The sequence below is a fragment of the Canis lupus genome, chromosome 4, assembly GCF_003254725.2.
Source record: "Canis lupus dingo isolate Sandy chromosome 4, ASM325472v2, whole genome shotgun sequence".
In the NCBI taxonomy this organism is placed as follows: Eukaryota; Metazoa; Chordata; class Mammalia; order Carnivora; family Canidae; genus Canis; species Canis lupus.
In genome coordinates this window covers 62,611,842-62,635,222 of record NC_064246.1, presented here as the reverse complement: position 1 = coordinate 62,635,222, position 23,381 = coordinate 62,611,842, and the positions used below count along the sequence as shown (strand labels likewise).

At 39.2% G+C, this 23,381-nt stretch overlaps 2 protein-coding genes across 5 annotated transcripts in view; one reads left to right on the top strand and one right to left on the bottom strand.

Moving 5' to 3' along the window:
- The window catches only part of ITGA2 (integrin subunit alpha 2), a 102,255-nt gene extending 94,777 nt beyond the window's left edge, over positions 1 to 7,478 (top strand). Inside the window, exons 28-30 of the mRNA XM_025435416.3 lie at positions 31 to 120; positions 2,782 to 2,898; positions 3,593 to 7,478. Coding sequence (XP_025291201.3) covers positions 31 to 120; positions 2,782 to 2,898; positions 3,593 to 3,673 — 288 coding nt within the window. The 3' untranslated portion in view covers positions 3,674 to 7,478. The remainder of the gene's footprint in view (positions 1 to 30; positions 121 to 2,781; positions 2,899 to 3,592) is intronic.
- Positions 7,479 to 10,128: 2,650 nt separating this feature from the next.
- MOCS2 (molybdenum cofactor synthesis 2) lies at positions 10,129 to 16,728 on the bottom strand. Of its 4 annotated transcripts, none has more exons than XM_025435421.3 (5): positions 16,587 to 16,728; positions 13,875 to 14,002; positions 13,164 to 13,314; positions 12,185 to 12,308; positions 10,129 to 10,248 (listed from the first exon to the last, which is right to left on the bottom strand). In XM_025435421.3, the coding sequence occupies exons 1-5, from the start codon at positions 16,682 to 16,684 to the stop codon at positions 10,180 to 10,182; spliced, it is 570 nt and encodes a 189-aa protein (XP_025291206.1). In that variant the 5' UTR covers positions 16,685 to 16,728; the 3' UTR covers positions 10,129 to 10,179. The 4 variants fall into 4 exon arrangements, with proteins under 4 accessions (XP_025291206.1, XP_048965236.1, XP_025291205.1 ...); XM_049109279.1 differs by having other exon boundaries at positions 12,185 to 12,254; XM_025435420.3 differs by having other exon boundaries at positions 16,578 to 16,684.
- Positions 16,729 to 23,381: the final 6,653 nt, after the last annotated feature.

The following is a 23,381-nucleotide window of genomic DNA, read 5'->3' as shown; positions in this document are numbered from 1 at the left end:
TAAAACATATTCTTTGTTCTTATGTTCCAGTCAACTTTCCAGACTGTTCAGCTGACAGCATCTGCAGAAATCGACACCTATAACCCTCAGATATATGTGATCGAAGAAAACACAGTCACGGTGAGTGCATCCTATCACCTCAGTGAGCACTAGTCTTTTGACAGGCATTCACTTCTGAAAACTAAAGAGTAGTGGTTCTTCTCACCTATACATCTGTACTAGCATCTTAGAGAAACTCTAAAAACCTGAGGTTTGTTTTTCGTAAGGCTTGTTGGCAAAGGTGTTGGCTACCCAAAAAGAGTTCACTGATATGCTCATCCTCCACTCCCTCTACCGCCCCCAACCGATGTTGGCAAAGCTGGATCAGAAGGGACAGTCCAATGGAAGGCACAACGAAAGGGGCTCTTGTCTGTGGCTCCCTAGTCCATATCCCTACACCAGCAGCACCCACTCTTCCTTTCTCTTCTTGCTTTCACAGAACAGTCTAGATCTTAGGCTATAACATTCAAGTCATGCTTATTTGAATTATTTATTTTTTAAAGATAAGTACTTAAGTATGCTTGATAGGGCACTTATTAAAGGGTTTAAGTATTCCTTATAGCTAGATACTGGCACTATGTGAAGTGTCCATTCATTAGTTCTTATAGTCTAGAAAACTATAAATGTTCTCCTTGATTTAAAAAAAAAAAAAAGTCTAACAAAGAAATGTACTTTCAGAGAAAACAAAGGCTCACTGTGCTAAGGGCTGGCACAGGACAACTTTCCTTTGCAGTGAACTCTGCTTGGAATATGCCATATTTAGATATAGCAGGATTTCCATGCTCAGCTAATCAGCTGGCAGAGCCCCGAGCATTTTCCTCCCAATGCTTTTGTTAAAAACTGGAAGCCTCAGTTTAAGACTCTGTCCCCAAGACCAGCCTGGCAGCTGGCCTTAGTCCACTGCTGGAGCCATTAAAAAGCCAATGGCCCTGTGAACTCTGGACCTCTCTCAATACTTGGGAGTAGGACTCCCCGCCCTGGTGTCCCACTGGTCTCAGGGGAAATGATTCCAAGAAAGGATGCTGTTCGTCCCCTGGCTTAGGACCCTCAGCAAAGGCCCACACCCTCTCTTCAGAGGCTGGGGCATGGAAAATCAGAAATGGAGCCAAAGGAAATGTGGACTTAAAATTCAAAGTATTATGAACTTACCAGTACTATAGATATTTTAAAAGTTCATTTTAGAAAAATGTACTGTTCAGACTCTCGGAACATCTGAGACTTTTTTTCAGAAACCACTATTAATTTCAATTTTTAATCAATACATTTATCCAAGAATTTTAATGACAGCTTTAGATTTTTTTTCTTGGTATTTTCATATCAATACAGATAAATAACAAAAGCCAACTATAGTCTATGAAAATATATTTTGAATCAAAATAATCTGGATAATTTTTTAATAATATTTGGAATCCACGGGAATCCCTGGGTGGCGCAGCGGTTTGGCGCCTGCCTTTGGCCCGGGGCACGATCCTGGAGATCTGGGATCGAATCCCGCATCCGGCTCCCGGTGCATGGAGCCTGCTTCTCCCTCTGCCTATGTCTCTGCCTCTCTCTCTCTCTCTCTCTCTCTCTCTCTCTCTCTGTGACTATCACAAATAAATAAAAATTTAAATAATAATAATAATAATATTTGGAATCCAGATAATAGATTAAATAAACATATATAAATATATATCCCAATAGGTAGCTGAGTGATCCTTAAATTTATTTGAATCCCAGTCCATTTAAAAATCTAATACAAAAATTTTTATATTCACGGATCCCTCTGGATCCATGGACCCCAGACTAGGAAATTCTGGAATGCAGAGTACAGGTTTGACTGACATTAAGCAGCGGACTATATGAATTTAGTTACTTTATTCCTCAATTATAAAGCCTTATTTTAGCTTTTGAAAATATAAATGAAAAGAAATATAATTACCAAAAGGCAAGACAAAGTTCAGTCCAACTCATAAATTCTGCGATGAGAAGCAGATCATCTACCACTGTAGTATTAAATCAATCAATAAATTAGGTTCTGAGGACTGGTTTTGCCCAAAATGCAGCTCTTAATATTAATACACTTTATAGAGGAAACAGTAGTGATTCTTTCTGCAATTAAAAAATATATATATATATATATAATCCGTACATAAAAGATATCATTTTACCATTAGAACTCTTAAGGCAGAAATTCTATTACAAGGTCACAAAGATTCCCAGGAAGTGGGTATAAAGAATTACAAGTAGCCTCAAGGAATAGTTTATCACTGAAAAGGTTAGCTTGAGCCCTAAGCTGTTACATCTACTTTTTAACAATCCACATCAAGTACTCTTGAGAGTTAAGTGAAACCAATATTAAGGAAACTGCTGTTGCTTAATTACAAGGGATCTGGGTGGTTAATTTGTTTGGTCTTTGACTCCCCTCTCCAAATCTGGACTCCAAATGCTATCACTTGACGATGAGCCTCTATGCCCAACTTTGAAGTTCCTATCTCATAAATAAAGCATCGGAGGTTGTCAGAGGTGACATATCCACCAAATATGGACACAGTTAAAGGAAACTAGAAAACTTGTATTCCTTGCCTGTAATTTGCAGAAGCATTTTCTCTCATGACATTTAGTTGAGGAATGAGATCATGAGTGAGTCACATCACCTCTCTGGACCAGCATTTATAAAATTGGGAGAATTTGACTAGACCACCTCACTTTTTCTGGGTGCTACAATTAGTTAACTCAACTGTTACATATATACATTTACAGATTCCCATCACGATAATGAAACCCCATGAGAAAGCTGAAGTACCTACTGGAGTTATAATAGGAAGCGTAATTGCTGGAATAATTTTGCTATTAGCTCTGGTTGCAGTTTTATGGAAGGTAAGAAAATTTTCATGTTTAAACCACAGAGTTCCAGGACGCCTGGGTGGCTCTGTGGTTGAGGGTCTGCCTTTGGCTCAGGTCGTGATCCCGGGGTCCAGGGATGGAATCCCACATCGTGTTCCCCGCAGGGAGCCTGCTTCTCCCTCTGCCTATGTCTCTGTGTCTCTCATGAATAAGTAAAATCTTTACAAAAACAAAAACAAAAACAAAAAAAAACCATGGATCTCCTAAAGACATCTGCCTTGAATTTCCTTTTCAAATGGTAACTCTAAGTTTCATAAGGTATCTCCTCCATCATAAGAGAAAAGGAAACGCAAATTTATTTGCAAATTCTCACTTATGTCCTTGAAGACACTCAGTAAAGATTTTATATCCTTGGTCATGGTCCCTATATACTTTTATTTTTTTTAACCTGCTTTACATCCAGACCTCTGTTTTCCTTCAGCTGCAAATACATAGACCCTGGGAACTATTAATTCAGTTCAACTCTCTGGGTATTATTTCCTCTAAGACTATGACCTAATATCAGCTTAGATCCTAATGACCTAATAAGCTGCTATTAGGTCATAGTCTGTACCCCATCCTCTTCAGAGCCCCAGGGATTCCCAGAGGTGCTTTAGTGGGCGGCCAAGGGGGGACAAAGACGCCATAACTAGCCCATAGGTGGTAAAATTTTTACATCATCTTACAGCTTGGCTTCTTCAAAAGAAAATATGAAAAAATGTCCAAAAATGCAGATGAGATTGATGAGACCACAGAACTCAACAGCTGAGCCCCGGCCAACTCCCTGCAGTGCAAGCTAGCAGCACCGCAACCCAGGGTTTGCGATTCGCATAAGTGGATTTTATTTTTAATCCCAGTGTTTAATGTGTAATTGGGTAAACTAGCCTGTTATTTTACGAAAACTGCAGGTCAGTTTGGAAAGAAGAAATTGGGGGATTGGGGGTGGCTAGAAGTATAACGGGTAAAAGATTTATTTTATATTGGGGGGGAGGGAAAGTGATCTTTCCACTGGCTGGTCCAGAGTTTACATTATAACGTGCATTGTGTCAGAAACATGAAATGCTTCCAAACATGAGAAGTCTTAAAGAAAAATATACCCTTTCTTCTTAGATTTGGTGGGGGGGGGGGGGCACTCCAACCATTGAAAGTGATTGTTTTTAAACAGTAACAACAAAAGTGGAAGGACCTGACATAGATACAGAATTAGTTTGGATATTGATGTAGAAAAAAAAAAAAAAAAAAAACAGGTCTTCAACTTATGCTGCTCATCTAAAGCTGCCACAGGTTATTTCAAGTGATAATTTTGTTAATAAAGCAGGGTGAAACTTGCTGTTGTCAGCCTGGAGCTGCCTCCTCAGTCCCTTGTTTGGTAGGACGTACTTATCAAAACATGCTTGGTTGGATACCTGGTAGTAACCCAGGGTATGCTTCCTAGAGAAGAAACCTCTGTTTAAGGCGGGGGGTGGGGAGGGTAGTTTTGAAGTCAAAGCACAAATTTTTGTTTAAAATCTTTAATATCACAACACTTATAGTAAAATCCTAGCTGCTAGAGGATGTAGGAAGTTTCCTTTCTCCTTCAGGATGTCCACCTGACTGATGTGACTGGATGGTAGGGACCTAGTTTGAATTTTTGGAAGAGGAATAATTTCTTTGCCATCCTTCCTCCTTCCATACTAAACCACTCTCCCGCCTCCTGGTGTGCCTGTCTTCCAGAAGCCACCTGAGGCATGCCTTTCTCTCCAAGCAATTCAGAGTTAGCCACCTTCCCTTGGCCCTCGTCCAAATCTCCCATTCGTTGGAGCAGCTGCTCTACACCAGGTGTGAGGAAGAGAAATCCTCTCACATATTTACATGAATAATCCCCTTGACTCCAGGGAGCTATTTTCATTTACTGCTAAACAGGTAAGAAATATAAGCCAGAGTTAATTTCTAATTATTGAAGTTTAGACAGTGTAAACAAGTTTAAAAAAGCCTCAGGAATTTGCAAGCAACTACAAGGAGACATTGAAAACCACCAAATTAACAGGTACACCCTCTGTGTTTGTGTGTTGTTGGAGGACTTATATGTCCAGAATGACTCCCCCCGGGCAAGTTTGCTCAGTAGGTAGCTTGCTACATCCCAACTCCTGAGACATTTGGTCAGACAGGGATGACATGCACTACTAGTCCGTATTTTAACAAGCATCCTAGTCACTGATGGGAATGAACTATCTTGGGAAACACCACCGATTTCTCCTTCTACACTTTCTTTTGTTTCTGAGCCCATACATTCTCCTGGAGGGAGAAGGGCCCAAGCAAAGCCAGTAGAGGGTTATTTTATGTCAGAAACTGCAAACCTAAAGCTTTGGTCAAGTCACTTGGCCTCTTTACACTGCAGTGTCCTCATTATAAAATAGGAAGGAGGGATCCCTGGGTGGCGCAGCGGTTTAGCACCTGCCTTTGGCCCAGGGAGCGATCCTGGAGACCCAGGATCGAGTCCCACGTCGGGCTCCCGGTGCATGGAGCCTGCTTCTCCCTCTGCCTATGTCTCTGCCTCTATGTGTGACTATCATAAATAAATAAATCAAAAAAATTAAAATAGGAAGGCTGTGTTGGAGCTCAGCAGCAATGCTTCTAGCTTTAAAAGTCTATGATCTGGATTTCCTATAACTAGACAATCCTCCAAAAACCTGACTTTGAAAACAGGTCTATGCTTGTGTGCCTCTGGCCCCGACAGCCTTCCTGGCCCCAACTCCTATAAGCTATCTAGAGCTACCTGCACTGTTTAGTGATTTATTTTGTATTTGACAAAGCAAAACGAGGGGAAAAAGTTAGCCATAAAATATCAGGGGTTTGTAGCAAAAACACAGTATCCTCTAGATGGGCTAGAGCCCAATTCTTAAAACAGCTGTGTGGACACTGAGTCCAAAACTTCTTTTAAAAAGAGTGGAGGAAAAACATCACTAAGTCGATAAAGAATATTTCATAAACCATGTAACTACTGTATACATAAACACACTAGTTCTTCAGGGTGCTATAAAAGAACTCCAACAGGTCTTTCATCTTATTTTGCCTCACCTTTCTTACTGAACTTGGTCACATACCCACGGTGAGCAGCAGAGTCTTAGCCATGCCACGGCTTAGGTAATCTACCTTGTTGGCATTGTCTCCATGAAGTAGTTGTATTACTATAAACCAAAAAATTAGCCACTTGTCTCTGTACCATTTATTACACTAGCACAGGGTTTCTCAGCCTTGGCACTACTGACTCAAGGGCCTAGGTAATTCATTCTGGCAAGGGACGACTGTCCTTCGCATGATAGAATGATTACCATCCCTGGCACTTCTAAGTTGTGACAATCAAAAAATATCTCCAGATGCTGTATCACGTCTCCTGGGAGGCAAAATCCCCCCAATTGAGAACCCTGCTGCACTATAAGCGAGTGCTCTAAGTACACAACTTCTGTCATCAGATCACAAGTTTGAGGCAGGGGCTCTAATGAGTATTTCTCAAGCCCTTTCAAGCAAAGGCAAATACTTATCCAAGCAATTTAAAGAAAAACAAAATCCAATGCTTGAAAAAAAGTTATGTATTCCTGTTCAGCCATACTTTTAAAAGTATGATATGGGGTCTAAAAGATACCATCTTAAAGTTTCCATTTCATAAATGGCATATAGACAAGATCTGTAGAATGTAATTAAAAACAGAGTTGCTTCATGCATAGCTGCCCCACAAGCCATTTGTAAAATACTGTGTATCATTCATTTTAGCAGCAAAAGGAGAACTCCCAACTGGAAAGAAATTTTTCTGGCTGGCAGTGTTTTTATAAAATAGAAGTTATCTATTAACTGTGAAAACTAAAACCAATCTATCATAATCACATAAGTGATTATACTAAAAGTTATTATAAAAGGTATAAATTTATAATGTATTTATCTATTCTGATATACAGCTATAAGTTAATATATTTAAAATCTCATCAGTTAAGATATTAAATAGAAAGCAAGATCCCTCAAACTGAGCACCCTGGCCCATCTTTGCTATTTCAGTTTGCACACAGAAAATACCTGCATCCACGACTATTCAGGACTCTGCCCTTCATGTACATTAATGCAGATCCATTTTAAACAATTTTAGAGACTAAACATCTAGAGGTAAAAGATAAACACGAGGGTAAAGTTTAAAATAACTTTAAACCTTAAATAATGAAAATGTAGCCATATGTAAATATAAAAAGATGGTTTCATCTGTACCAGGTTTATCTTGGCAGATAAAGTCAAAATAAAAATGTATATATATTGCACAACTATGTTAGAATTGTATATTTCTTAAAGAACAATGGTCTTGGTATTTTCTTTCATGTAAAGTATAAATCTTTAAGATGTAATAAGTATATTTGCTTTTTGTAACTGGTTTTTGCCTTTTTTTCCCTCTCCTCCAAAAATATAAAAATGTATGCATGTTCATCAAGTTGCACATTTCTGAAAAACGAACTGGAAAAGTAATCAACATTAGTATGAGAAAAACTCAACTATGAAAATCAAAAGTGTTATTTAATTGTAAACCACTCTTCATACATCAATAAATTAAAATTGTTTTAAAAACAAAGCTACATTACTTTGTGGAGTTTTAATTTTATGGCTCGTATATTTCACTGTATTTATCTTACGCACTCACTTTGCTTCTGAACATGTTCAAGACTCAATGTAAGAGTGAGGATGTATCTAATCCTACAGTGGTAAGATTACACTAGCAGTGACCACAGGATGTTTTGTAAAAACCTGAAACTACCTTCATGGTTTAGGGACTAAGTATAAAACCTAGATTCTAAATGTGTCCACACATAGCACTGCATCACCTGGAAGCCTGTCACAAAATGCATACTTTAGATGCCATCCGGAACTACTGAATTTGAACAGGATGTTTAACAATCGCTAGATGATTCATACATTACATATTAAAGTTTGAGAAGTACTGCTCTAAACACAATTTATCTCTTGAAATAAAATGTGTGCTTGGAATAGAGAGGAAAAAAAAAGTTACTCCAACTGTTGGAACTTGCCAAGGCACTCATCTGCAAGGTTTTCTTTTTTGTTTTTGTTTGTTTTAGTAGTAAGCAGGAGGGTTTAAATACATTAAGGATTAAATATGCTGAAGTTATTATGTGTCATCAAGCTTACTGACATTTAAATTACAGTTAATACAAACAAAGGTTGATGGCATGTGTTTCCATCTACAGTGATGCACAAACATCTCCCATTCCCAGATCAAGTGATCTTTCAAACACCCTCAACTCTGCCCATCCCAATTGTGGTGAACTAAGTTGTAAGAGCAGCTTACTGCAGAACTGCCACCAGTTAGTGTGTCTGGTATGCATCATAAACTTCAACTATGAAAAAAAAAGAACGTTAGCTCTATCACAGATAGATCTATATATTAAGGCCACAATTTTGCCCCAAATTGGAAAATCTTGTATTTACTCATTTTTTAAAAGTAATTCCTCTTACTATTCTACGTCAGTTTTTAAAAACTATAAACAGCATTTTTAAAAATTCTATCCTCATCCTAACTCCTTAATAAACTCAGATACTAATTAAACATTGGAAATAATCTTATTCAAAGTCAGACACTACTTTTCATCGAAGAGCCACTCCAACTTAACTTAAAAAGGCTAACTATATTTTACTTTTTAGTTCTATGCCAAAGAAATGGACTGGAGTGCCTGGGTGGCTCAGTCTGTTAAGTGTCTGCCTTTGGCTCAAGTCATGATCTCCGGGTCCTGGGATGGAGCTCCACATCAGGGTTTCTGCTTAGCAGGGAGTCTGCTTCTCCTGTTCTGTCTGCCCCTTCCCCCTCATGTGTGTGCGCACTGTCTCTCAATAAATACAATCTTTAAGAAAGAAAGAAAAGTAATGGACTAAAAATTTGACTCAAGTTGCTCTTGCTGTAGCCCTGGCTCTACTGCCCTCTGCTGGGTCAGCTACCAACTACATCACAAATCATTCAGGCCTTAAGAGACCTCTCTTGCAAACTCGTTGCTAGTAAGTAGCTAGGTAAGATGTCAGGATGGGAATTCGGGAGGGACTAGAGGGGAAAACCTGCCCACTCATGCAGTTAGCCTGATACCTTTACACAACTGTGAGCGTGACAACTACACATGTTTAGGTGTATTTAATTGGGGGCACAATTCTTAACACCAACATCACTTTTCAGTGCATGGTGGTAGCTAAGGCATTGCACTGACCTCAGGAAGTCCATAGTCTAAACTCGTAGATATGGTATATCAGGTAGCATAAAGGTCCACAGCAAGACAGAAGGCAGAGTAAGGGAACAGGATTCCAGTTTGAAATAGGATAGTCAGAGAAGGCTCTCTGAGGAGATAACATTTAACTGGGGGCTGAAATAAAGTGGGGAAATAGACTGGAAATATCTGGAGGAAGAGCATTCCAGATAAAGGTACAAGTAAGGACCCTATGACAAAATAAACTTGTTACACACCAGCCACAGCAAAGAGGGTTCGGGGGTGGGGTAGGGGCTGGAGCCCAATCACAGACTGAAGGCCACAGTGAGGACAGTGGGTTCTAGGATGGAATTAGCTCTCAGAAGGCTCCAAGGAGGATGAAGTGACCTCAGTGGGAGATAGAAGAATGGCAGCGGGGGGACTGTCAGCAGGCCACATCAGCAGTCCAAGAGCAGTGGAGTGGAGACCCAGCAGCAGAAAACCAAAGTAGCAGCTGGATTCAGACATCAAATCTGTTTTCAAATTCTCCATTAAGTTCATTCAGGGATCTGAGGTCAAGACTCAAAGTACTGGCTTCTTGACCACTATTCCTCACAACAAACCGAAATATATTGTGACTCCAATATCATTACCAAAGAATGAAAATATTCACAAAATCACAAAATACTTCACTTGTTGACCATCTATTACTTTAAAAAAATCCTTTTCATTTTGCTTACTGAAAAATACTTAAAATATAAGTAATCTGAATTTCCTACTTCATAGCATAGTATGTCTACCACAGGCATCTTTCCTCACATGTAAATTAGACTTCCGTTTTTTCCTTAAATTACACTTCTGTTTTTTCCTTACAGCGTTTCCTGTATCTCTGGTTCCTGCAAAAACCCTCATCCCAGACACACACTTATTTTTTTTCTCCCTTTTGTCCCACTGGTGTAACATAAGAAGATATTGTGCTTCAGTAAACTATCTTAACTTCTGGAGAAGAAAAATCAAAATGTGATAAAGGCAGTTGTTCACCAAATTTAATTTTAGTACTCTTAAAAAATGTGACTTAATCATCAGTTGCCCAAAAACATTCTTTGTTTCTTTTCCAAGATGATGATGATTCTTCATACATTTCCTGAAAAACAGAACCATAACAGGTTCAAAACAGAGTGAATTCAACTACATCTGAAGAATTCAGGTAAATGAGTATCACGTCTATTTAAATCTGTTACTCTTCTAACAATCCAACACTGAAGGTAGAAAAATAAATAAATATGTTCCCTATACTTAAGGACTTCCAATCACGTGGGAGAAACAATAGACAAGACAAGGCACAACCAAAGAATAGAATAAACAATTCCATCTGGGACCATGTCAGGGGACAGCCTGAGCAAGGTCATGCAGGGAGGATGGAACCTCTAGTTTTAAGCATTTTTTTTTTCTTTCTAAACACACCTACTACTTCAACATTTCTAAATATGCCTTTTTCTGTATATTAAGGCTATCATTTTGTCCCAAATTTAAAAATCTTATATTTACTCATTTCCATAGGCAGAAGGGGGATTTCCACTAGGTGTGAAATTAAGTGACCACACATCTAATTCCTAAGTAGGTTTGGGCTGCACCCTAGTGACAACTGCTCTGTGAGTGTGGGCCCCATCCACCTGCCTACATCTTGCCTAGATCACCAATGATCTCAAAGTACAGATGGGACTAGAACTCACAAGAATTTAGATACTTCTTGGAAGGGAGGGGAATAAAAATGTATTGTTCTTTCTTCTCACTCTCCTATCAGATTCTATTTCTGAGGGACAGAAATCTAAATTTGACTTTCCTCTGAATACCTGTACACACTTCTCAACCTCCTCAGGCAGAAAAGTAAAACAGAAAGCTCAGCTAGCTCTCAAAGTGTAAAAATGAGAGAATGTCCCAGCTCCTGCTCACTCCCTTATCCTGGGCGCCTACCTTCTTCATCTGCTATCAGCTAGCTAGCCTTTCTTCCTCCCTGGTAAAGAAAGTTACCTCTGCTGCACAGGCTCACAACTCAATGTAGGATGCCCTCCCTACCCCACTCTAGTCAGGAAACTGCCTCAGGTAGTCCATCAACATTGTGGCAGCTCTGTTCATAGCAAAGCCACCATCTATCTGAGCTTCACTAAGGCAGTTTTCTCTCAGATACCCTAACTTCAAATCCCAAAGTATACCCTTCTATGAAAGGGTTTCATTTTTTATTCAGAAAACACGGTCCCTGAATTTCACAAGCCCTTTGTCAGAGTCCCATTTGCTTATCTCCACTACTGGCTGAGGTGGTAGGCTCCTGGGAAAGACTCACCTTCTGGTCCTTTGCTCTGGCCTTCTAATCTGAGCAGTTAATTCAATTCATTCCTCAGTTTTGCTACCAGCCAAAATGCTGTGGGTAATTCTAGACTCTTGAGTGCAATCACAAGTTTGAGAATTCAGAACAATCCCACCGTTGTTGGAAGAAATTAGGGAGTGGGGTCTTCTCACCCTTCAGAATGTCCTCTTTAACCAGAGATTTGCTCTTATTGACAGATGTATTGGCAGAATATGAGTTAAAATTTCCTATTTATATTTTAATATCCATTCACTATGCATTTTCTTAGAAGAGGCAATACCCCACCCTTTTCTTTTCCTAAAAAGAAATTCTAGAATGTTCTTTGCTGTTTTGCCTTGAAAAATCTTTTTAAGCTATTGCCTAAATAGCCATGCATTATTCCCACTCAGCAAAAGAAATTCAAGGGAATTCTAATCCAAAGAAAATGAATTCGTACATGAACCAATGGAACAGTCCAGACCAGGAGATCTAGTTGTTACCATCTAGTGAGGCCTAATTTGTGCCATGCATTCTTTGAAGCATGTACTTTTCAGGTTTAGCAAACCTTGGAAAGGAGACATTACATAAACAGCCTATTTCACAGATAAAAAGAACATGATTCTATACAGTCAGGGAAGACCCATGAATACAAGTTCTATACGTAACCTTACTCCTTATCTTTTAAAAATCTATGAGAAAAATCATGTTCAAATGGCAACATTAGATGTTCTCTTACCTTTTTCCATATGGGCACCTTGGCTTTTAAAGTATCAATGGCATAGCTCACAGCCTGGAGGGATGAGGCCCTATGGACCGAGGACACAGCAATGATAACGCTCGCTTCTGATACTGGAACTAAGCTTTAACAAAATGAAGAAACCAAAATGCCATCTCTTTTGAATCTAGTTAAGTAATCTACTGAACAGATGAAAAAAAATTCCAGTAAAGAATTCTTACAACATTCAGTTCTGTTTTTACATAAATTTCCAGATTAGTTAAAAAAAAAACAGTAATTTATCCCAACTGCACTCAGCAGAGGGGATGCTGAGGTTGTAGCTACTTTGTTATCATTGACCCACTAGACCAGTCTGATGGGCACTGAGAAAAAGGCCTACTGATTCTGATTCAAACAAGGCACAGTGCCAGGTAATACCCAGAGACACAAACTTACTGCATGATGAGTATAATGTGGATTTTAAAATATCAAACAGAAATAAATATAAAATAATTGATAAAAATTATAATTAATAATAAAATAGCAAACTAATGGAATATAACAGAGATGGAACCTCAATTGTTAGGTTCTTTTTGAAGCCTGGAACTCCACTCTTTTTAGCAGTACGAAAAGGCAAACTAATTTAATAACATTCAAAGGCATTTACATTAAAAAAAAAAAAAATCTACTAACAGACTTGTCATACAAACTGAGTCCAGACTATGAAACAATTCTTAAAAAGCCTTAAGGACTTTAGCACACATTAGCACTGCTGTCTGTTTACATTTGGACTTTGTTACAGCATCAGCCACTCTCCAAATGTTACAATGCAACACACAGCCCTAGAGGCACCCAGTGTCTCCACTCTGTGGGCCAGAATAATTCACAAACCTTCCTTGCTTGGTAATATAGGATTGCTATGGAAGGTTCTAGAATCAGAATCAGTACAAAAATGGGAAACAGCAGCAATTAACTTTTAAATTGCTAAAGAAAATCATACCCAAGTCTATGAAACACTGCTATGTGTTTGACTGGCCATTTCTGCCTAATGTCACTACAGATCTTTCTGATTTCATTTTCTGCCATCGGTAGATATGCTTCATATTCTAAACTAATGACTTTTTTCCCTTCAAAGTTGTTTCTTGTAGTCCCTAAAAAGAAAACAGAAAGAAAAAGAAAAATATTACAATAAGGTTTTTCCTTACAATAGAAGTAACATATTAATAGAAAAGAGGATTATTTTTGAATAGACAAGAACATAACCATTTGTCTAAAAATTGCTATCAAACTTTCTCAAAACAAAAACTTGGTTAGAAAAATAAAAAAAAATTATCACAAAGATAAGGAAATAAAATGACACTGATTAGGCAAGTATACCAAAAATATTCATTGGACAAACCAGGAAGGGAAACATGCTCCTAGGATTATCATTAAGTTAGTATCATCACCATATTTCCCCTCAATATTTGGAAAATACAGAATTCTCCCTGCTAATAATGACTTTTAATCCTGCCCTTCAAAGCCTTTAACATATGCTAATTTGAAGATTACTAAAACAAAATAAGAACTAAAAAAATTTCTACCCACCACCATGGGTAATCTTGGCTTACTGTTCTCAGTATCTTTAAATCCTCTATTAACACTGAACATGGGAAACACTAATTTTTCCTGTCTTGTGCAGTCTACAGATAATGTGAAAATGACAACTCACCTACAAATAGGGAGACTGCACCACAGAGTGGAGAAATCACCAACTGTGAGACTTCATCTACGGAGAGTTTCTCAGCAGTGAATTTTATTATATCTTTAGGTTTCTCTTCAATTTCATTCAGATCTTTCCTACAAGATAATAATAAACCTTAACAATAGTACTATAGGCAAACACCCAACGTACAGATTATGTTTCAATTTCTGTTTTTTGTACATTAGACCTGAGAGAATGATAAAAAAATAAGCAGGTGTAAAATTTTAGCAAAACTCAGCATATTTGTATATATCCCTAATGAATCAAGCACGATATAAAGAGGAATTTACCATTAACATGATCACTTAAAATATAATCTATCTCATATGCCACTTTATGCCAAATTTTTGAACTGTTGCTCTTATCTTCCAGCATGATATGGGTCAGACATCAAAATCTCCATGCACATTACCTCTAACCACTTCATGTCCACACACCAAACCTAGAACTGCCTTTTTCTTTATCCAAAAAGGAGAGAGGGAGAACAGAAACCATGGTGACTCCACAGGAACTGGGCTTATTTCATACTGGACATAATCCCAGTTAAGTAACTGAGGAAATAAGGAAATGAACGGTGTGCCTACCACCAGATGTCATACAAAGCCCTTTGCCTTGCACTTCTCATTTCCTTCATCATGCATCTATTACATACTAAGAGAACAACCCCATGCACTAGACAAGGACCAGGGAACAAAAAAATCTAGCTCCTGCCCTCAGGGTACCTACACAGGAATGGGAGAAGCAAAGCAATAAAGAAAAATTATAAATAGGAGTAACTTATCAAAATAAACAGCGTTCAGAGACAGAGCATGGGTGCTAGGGGAGGGGTTGTATAAGAGGGTCAAGGAATGCCTGTCTCAAGAGATAGTATTTAGAGGTGAGAACTGATAGATAAAAGAGCAGTACTGTAAAAAAAAAAAACAGGGGAACATGCCTGTGATCTCTGGCACAGACAGAGAGAATGGCAAATAGAAAGCCTCTGGGACAGGAAAGACAGAAGTGTGCTCCAGAACCTACAGGGAGGCTGGAACTCAGGGCTCGAGGGAGAAAACAGATGGGCTGAGACTGGGCACGCAGGTTGGACCGAGAAGGATGAGGAGTCTGTATATAATCATAAATCCTGCAAGATTTCATTCACATTGAAAGACAAGAGAAAGAAGGCTCAGAGCAGTTAAGGACTCATCCAAGGTGATTCCAATCCAACGTTCTCTTCCCTATGCTTCCAGCTACTAAAAAGAAAGAAAAGCATAAATATTCACATTCCACTGGATTATAGGATGTTTCAATCTTCTGTACACACCACCTGAGTTTCTTACAATAACTTAACAGGTAATCCAAATGTGGTCTATGGTTTATGAACTTCAAACCATACCAAATTCCACAACTCGATTCTATAAGGACATGGATTCTAAAACCACGTTACAAATCCTGTCAAACACTTTCTAACAATACATAATGCAGTTGAGTAATCTTCCTAATCTTTCCAAAGAACACCTTTAATCCTCTCTCTCTCTATCTCTCTCTCTCTCTCACACTCACACACACACACACACCTTTAATGGTAGCATACTATTTCTGAATAAATTCCAAACTCAAAAAAATGGCATTTTTCTAAAATCATGGTGGTGATATGGTGACCAGTTTTTCAGTAAAACTGAGATACGTATCTAACAAGAAACACTTATTTCCAAATTGTAGGACTAACAAAGATCCAGTATTTATCAGTATGATGGGCAATTTGCTTCGCAATATATATTCTTTACTTTTGGGGCCACTGCCCTCCAGCAGACTAGAGAAAAAAAAAAAAACAAGTGAAAAAAACAAACTGGTATCCTTATATGTTCCTTTCTTCAATGAAACCAAGGTTTTATCATTGAGTATAGTATTTACTCTTGATTTGGGAGAAAAGCCCTATCACATTAAGAAAGTTTTAGTTCATTCTTTAAAAATAAAAAAAAAGTTTTCGTTCATTCTTAACTTTTTAATTAGAGATAATCATTAATTTCTACATGATTTGTTCTTCAGTTGACAGTAAATTAAGCCTTATTCTCTCTCTCCAGACTATACCAAGAGATACCCTTAGATAAAAACTATGCTGTTTGGGAAGATGCCATGGATCTCAGAGCTACCTATTTCTTCATACCTGGAAAATGGTAACTTTCTTGTTAGGCACAGTGATCTTTTTTACTTCCTGGCTGTGTAATTTTTCTATATTTCTCTGTGCCCAGGAGAGCTTTTATCCTGTAATAATACACATATTTGTGAGAAAGTACAGAGAATCCAATAATCTGAATTCAAACACTGGCTCTGCCACTTATTAGCTGTGTGATCATAAACAAGTCTTTTCTCGAATTTGTTTTCCTTTCTGCAAAATAGGAATATTAATACTCCAGGATTCAGCACTGTGCCTGACACAAAATAAAATTTCAATAAGTCATTTTAAGTGGAGAGAATGAACATGACAAACTGACATAAAACTAAACTGCTTACAAGAGAACAGAAGTAGAGGTAATACGCAGATTCGTGTTAAGTGTGTCTGCATCAATTCTTCTATTATAGCAATAACTACTGGTGCAGACAGACTTACAAAAAGCATATACTTAAAGCAAATCATACACAACTTGTCACCTATGTGATCCACTTCCACAAAATTGATTAAGAAAAATATACCTCACACACCTAAATGGCTCCAGAGCACTACCCTCCACTAATGGGGGGGATGATGGCAATTTCATCTCCTGACTGAAGGTGGAGGAGCTGATCTCCAAGCTCGACATATTCTTGACGGACAGCAAATATCACCTGATTTCTGACATCAGCCAATCTAAAGGGGAAAAAGTATAATTAAAAGTATCAATGTTGTGTTTAGACCTCAAATCTCTTCAGCTACAAAAATACATTAAATATTACATTATTTCATGAAGTGCCATCTGCAAAGTTACTAATTAAACCAACTTATATTATGCAGAGAAAATACATATCCCCTCAAGAACATACTTATTCACCACAAAGAACACAGTAAACTGCTAACAACTCTTTAATAAGATTTATGTTTGGGGATTTAAACAAACAACTCTCCCATCCTCAAAAAAAAAAAAAAAAAAAAAAAAAAAGGAGTCTAGACTATGCAATATTTAGATTGGGTCAAGAAAAAGAGAACAAGGGGTGGGGGGGGGAGAAATTTCCTAATTGGTACATGCCCTTCCCAGGAAATCTTCTCAGCATACAACCAAACTAAGTATATCTCAGAATTTTCCCACAAGACCAGGTATTTTCCAATAGGTAAAAGGTTAAAAATAAAGCAGGACAGAGGCCCCACCTCATTTCATGGATTATCAGGGTACTTTAAAAGCAACTCAAAGGGGCAGCTGGCTGGCTCAGTCCATTAACCACTCGACTTAATTTTCCACTCAGGTCATGATATCAGGGTTGTGAGATCCAGCCTCAGGTCAGGCTCCATGATGAGCACAGAACCTGCTTAAGATTCTCTTTCCCTCTCTCTCTGCCCCTTCCCCACACTCACTCTCTCTTAAAAAAAAAAAAAAAACCTTAAAACATATGAAATCAAGAAATAGTTTTCCCTTTAAACCAACACTGTGGAGTATCTTTTATGATGCACTAAGACTTCCAAATCTATACTGAGTTAAGTGACACAATTAATATTCCTGGAACCCCTTCAAATAAGCCATAATTATACCTTGTTGCAAAAAGGTCTTGAGGTAGGAACAGCAGCAGCAAATTAAAGATTTTCAAGAACCAGAAAAAATCAAATATTATGAAAACTCAATTCAGCAGTAGTAGCTAAGGTTTGTGAGCTTTCATTTTTCTGTTAATCTTAGAAATTCCTAGTTTGAGTTCTCCAAAGAAGGGGCGAACATAAAATTTAAAGCACAGGTCTTCAACCTAATTTATAACAATTCCATTTAATGTCATAAAAATGCGGAACCCACATTTTCAGTATTTTGTAAATTATAAAAGCAAATACAATCATGTCCCTTTGGCAGTATTCCAGCTCACTGTAGTTTTTCTTAGTAATATATCTTTAGCCTTCTTTAGGAAATTGTGTATTTTTAGACACCAGAATTTATTAGTAGTTCCAGAAAAATGTCTGACCCTTTTTGACATTAAGCACGGAAATAAAAATTAGTTTTTTTTTCTCTAATCATTTCCACACTTTTCAATGTTTAAAAAGCGTTAATCATATGCATTCTACAAAATTTTAACTACCCAGGATGTCGTGCTTCTATTTCATTCCACAGCTGCAATGCTTTTATTTCTTGTGGAACAGAAATGGTCTCCGAGCGTATCCCTGCTATTTCAGCACTTTTTGCAAAATACAACACTTCAACCTGAAAAGGAGAGAAAATGCCTTTAACGATAACAGTAATAGACCTTATCTGTCTCGGTGGGCTTTCTTTCTTTCCAATTACTTTTTATTTATTTTTGTGAAAGATTTTATTTATTTATTCATGAGACACACAGAGGGAGAAGCAGGCTCCCCCTGGGGACCCCGATGCTGGACTCCATCCTGAGACTCCAGGGTCAGGGCCCTGAGCCCAAGGCAGGTGCTCAACCACTGAGCCACTGCAGGCGTCCTTCTTCCCAATTACTTTACTCAAAGGCAAATTTTATGAGTTAGAGATAATTAAATCGCCCACAAAAGGTTGGTATAATTGCAAGTTCAAATGTTGAAAGCTCTTTGTTTGGAGCACAATTCAGACTAATCTCCAAGCCCGCCACAACAGAACCTTAACGGTATCTTCTAAAAGACCACGAAGCTGTTCTTGACACAAAAATGACGGCACCTTTTATAAACACTGAAGCAGGGAACTAATGTCTGAGTTCGGAGAGAAATTACACAAATAAAATAACCAAAGAGAGAGAGAGAGAGAGGACACGTGTCTCACGGCTGTCACAGGACCTTTGATTCCTGTCCACATCGCAGGGAACCCGGCTGCCAAGGACTCGGTTATGCAACATACGAACCCGAACGTTTGCAAAGGCAGGTGGGCTTGACAACAGGTTCAACTGGTATTTCCTAGAACACACCTATTCCGTCAGCCTGGTACCTAAGAAATTCGGGCAAGTGAACTAACGCACCTGTCGCTCGCGGTGCAAATCATTCTCTACCAAACAGTCAAGGGGTCTGCACATAATCAAGAGTTTGCAAACGTCTCCAGGAAGCCCCTTTTCTTCTCGGGGACTCGGGAGTTAAACGCATGGGCTTGGAAGCTGTCTCTGCCAAAACGCAGAGCCAGAGAAGCGCGAGGGCGAGGGCGCCCTCCGAGGCCTCAGCGGCCGTCACCTCGGAGACCCCGAGCTCGCGGGGGGCCCCGCCCTCCCGGCTGCGGCAGCGCCCAAGGGCGACGCTGGGGGCGCTGGGCGCGGACGTCAGGCTCGACGAAAGTCGCCTCGGAGCAAGGCCGGGCCTGTGGAGCGGAGGAAAGGGGGGCCGATGCGACCGCGAGGGCGCGCCGCCCTTACCTGACACCGCAGCACCATCCCGCCGCGGCCCCCGCTCCGGTGTCCCGGCCGCGGAGGCGGAGCAAGGTCGGCGGAGTGCGCAGGCGCAGCCCCTCGGCCTCTTCCGCCCGCGCCCTCGCGGGGCCTGCGCAGAGCTCGCCCCGCCCCGCCCCGCCGCGCCCCGCCGCGCCCCGCCCCGCCCCGCCCCGCCGCGCCCCGCCCCGCCCCGCCCCGCGCAGGGTTGCAGCCGCGGGGGCTTCCGGCTGCGCACCTGCTCCGCGCGAAGTTCAGGGGTCCCTCGCGGGCGGGGAGCGGCGGGAGCTCCCGCTCTAGGTGTCACGGGCCGCGGGGAGGCCTGGCAGCTCGCGTCCGCCTTCTTAGATGCGGGGACGACGTGCGGGAGAGGGGACACCGGGCCGTCACCTGCGTTCCGCTCCGCCGCTTGCTCACCTGTAGGCTTGCCCTTGACGTCCCGTGTATGGTCGACGTCCCTCAAAGGCCGAGTGTTCGCACTGTGTCAGATTTACACTTTCCCGGTTCACTAGCTGCTCAGGAATTTGTCCGATTGCTAATCTATCCATCCAGCATTTCCAACTTTTTATGAACAAGAACTCTGTTTTAAATTGCTTACAGGGATCCCTGGGTGGCGCAGCGCTCTAGCGCCTGCCTTTGGCCCTGGGCGCGATCCTGGAGACCCGGGATCGAGTCCCACGTCGGGCTCCTGGTGCATGGAGCCTGCTCCTCCCTCTGCCTCTCTCTCTCTCTCTTTCTCTCTCTCTCTCTCACTGTGTGACTATCATAAATAAATTTTTAAAATTTTAAAAAAATTGCTTACACAGTTTTGTGGATATAAGCCAGGCACGCTTCCCCTTGGAACTCAGTGCTGATTGGGAGACAGTCGTAACCCATAAATGTTAAGTCCGTGTACTAAAATGCGATACTAGAGGCACATGTGACATTTCATGCAAGTGGTAAGGGAAAGGTGGCTGGGCCCCTGAGGAGTATAGGATGTCTTCACAGAGGCATGCTTGAGCTCAATCCGCTAGATTGAGGAGCAGGGGATGTCAGAGTGAGGGTAGGGATGAGGGAATTTCACTAAGGTGTGCCAAGCTAGCGGGATATCAAGCAGCATTATGAGGTCACAGAAGGGCAAATAGTTGGCAGAGTAGACATGACCCCTGCAAGGAAGTATTGGAAATGAGGCTAGATACCAGGTAGTAGCCCGTGGCAAGAAAAATGGACAAGAATTGACTGACACTGACATATATTTTTGTAAAGTTGCTTAACATCAAGGATAAGGAATTATATTCACAAACAGGAAAGCAGGGGGATGATGACAACAGCCTTAGACTTCTCTGTGAGATCTAATGCCAGAGGATGGTGCAATATCTAAAAGCGACTAAGAACAAAAGCATGACCCAAAATGTTACATTGGGTGTAACATTTGCCAAGGGGGTGTTGTAAAAGGCCAATGGCTAATACTCCTAAATCTGCAAAACCTCAAAAAATGCAATATTCAAGAGCCCTTCTTATAAAATGTTGTCAGACAAAAATCCAGTCAATCAAGAGAGTAATCAAACTAAAAACTCAGTAATAAAGAAGTTAATGGTAAAAAACAAAGAAACTGAAGATGAGATTTTAATCCATTTAAATTTTTATAAAACAAAGACAATTGTGGGATTATGGTTATGGAATAAATGTAAAATAACATTGAAATAATAAAAAATGGTTATAGAAACTGTCCCAAATTGAAACATGTAGTTACAAAATACAACTCAAGCCTCTTAGTATTTTTCCATAATCTTGTTTCTTAATTTTAGAAGGATCTTTTAGGGGCAGCTATGTCTTATGAATAAATAATCTGATGATTTGTAATTCCTTCAATTATTTTGTTGTTAAATTCAAGTAAAAGAAAGATCTAAAAAAGAAAAATAGTACAAAGTATAATTGCATTTAAAAATTATATATATATATATATATATATATATATATATATAACTTTAATGCCCAGAGAAAAGGCATGCAATAACATTCACCAAATGATAATTGTTACCATATCTAGGTAATGGAATTATAGATGATTTAAAAAACATTTTTGCTTTTTTCTTTGAAAGTTTCTGTGCTGCTTGATTTTTAGAAACCATTTGTTTATTCTATAAATATTTATTGAGTATTCATTGTTATTTAAGCACCAGGGACACATCTGTGAACTAGAAAAGCAAGATCCTTGCCTCATGGAACTTACATTCTAGTTTGGAAGACACTATATGTAAAACAACAACAGCAACAAATAAGAACAGTTTGTGATGAATGCTTAGAAGGAAATGGGTAGAGAAGGAGCAGGATGCAGGTTTGTGCAGGGGGAAATGAACATCGCCTGACCTGAGCTGAGATCTGAAGGATGAGAGGAGCCAGACTTGTGCAGTGCTGCAGGAAGAGGCAACCTGGCTTTGGGTAGGAAAGACTCAGCATGTTTGAAGGATTAAGAGAGGTCAGTGTGGCTGAATGTAAATAGTAAAAATAAAAATAAAAATAAGAGAGCAAGTAGGAAAGCAAGCCTGGTGAGATGATTTTGAAAAGAATAAAGGGAACCTGGGAGGTTCTGAAAGCCAAAGTAGATTTTCACTTTCAGTAGAAAGCTACACACAAAGACACACATGCATACACATGTGTACACACACACACACATGCACTTTTGAAGATATGATTCTGAATCTACTCTGGGCCATTTTGAGGAGCTTGAGCACAAATAAGTCTAAAAAGGAATCCAGTGAAGCCTTATCCATGGACTTTTTAATTGTGTGATATAATAAATTCCTTACTTTTCCCAAATATTTTCTGCCATAGTTTTTCAGCTATTAAATAGTATCTAGTATTGTTGTCTAGTATAAGTTGAAGATTATACTCATACTATGTTAACAAATGGAAGGAATATATTTCAAGTCTCAGTCCATATGCAGGCCCTTATTATTAAGTGTAGTCGAACTTGAGAAAAGTGAAAATCTCTCTCTCTGAGGAAATCTCAACTGTGTGGTGTAAGATCTGTAGACACATGGCTAATGTCTTTAATATATTTTGGGTGGTATTTGAACTCCTCACTTAAAAAATGGATAATACAACAGTTTTTTTTTTTAACTAGCTCAGCATAAACTCTCATCCGGAATTACTCATTTTAACAGGTTGCCCAAAGAATAAAGAGCTTGCCAGAGTGCCTTGTACCTTGTAGGTATGCAAAATATTGTTGATGCAGTTTTGCAATTGAATGAAATTATTTACAAAATAACACATTTTTCTTGTGTAATTTTATTCATTGGTCGTTTTCAATGAAAACCAGGATACACTAGGTATACATTAGTTTATTCAAAGAAATGAAAATCAAAAGAAACACGCCCCCTTGTGGTTAGCTATTCCATTTGCAAATCCTTCACCTAAGTGGGAAGTAAATACAGAAGAGGTTTTTTTTTTTTTTGCAAATGGTCAGCTTTTCACTAACCATATTCTGAAGCCAATATACAATCTTCCAGTTTTGGATGGCAGAGAAAAATTGGATCTCAAAATTTCATGTCTGCATAATCTAAGATAAGCACACAAATAGATTAAAGAAAAAAAAAACAAACAGAAAAATACACCACACATGGGTTGGTGTATTTTTATACCAATAAAAAAATACAATTACACAAAAGTTTTGCTGACCCCTGAGGTACAGAGAAGGAAGCATCTATAGCCTGAGGGCATGGCGTGGGCTGAGTAAAGTATTGGAAGAGATTTTTCTCAGCTAGGTCTGAGAAAAAGAAGGAAAAATACAAATAGAAAATACCAGGCTCTTTTAAGGAGCATGGTGTGGGCTCTAGAAAGCTCTTACTATTCCTTAATATTCTTAATATTCTTAAGAGGGAGAACTTAGGAAAACAAAAACCTGAAAAATCTTACCAAAGGAGAGTTGGTGACACAGAAATCTTTATAAAAATAGGAAATAAGGAAATATTTCCCTTCAGAAATAAAAAAAATTAA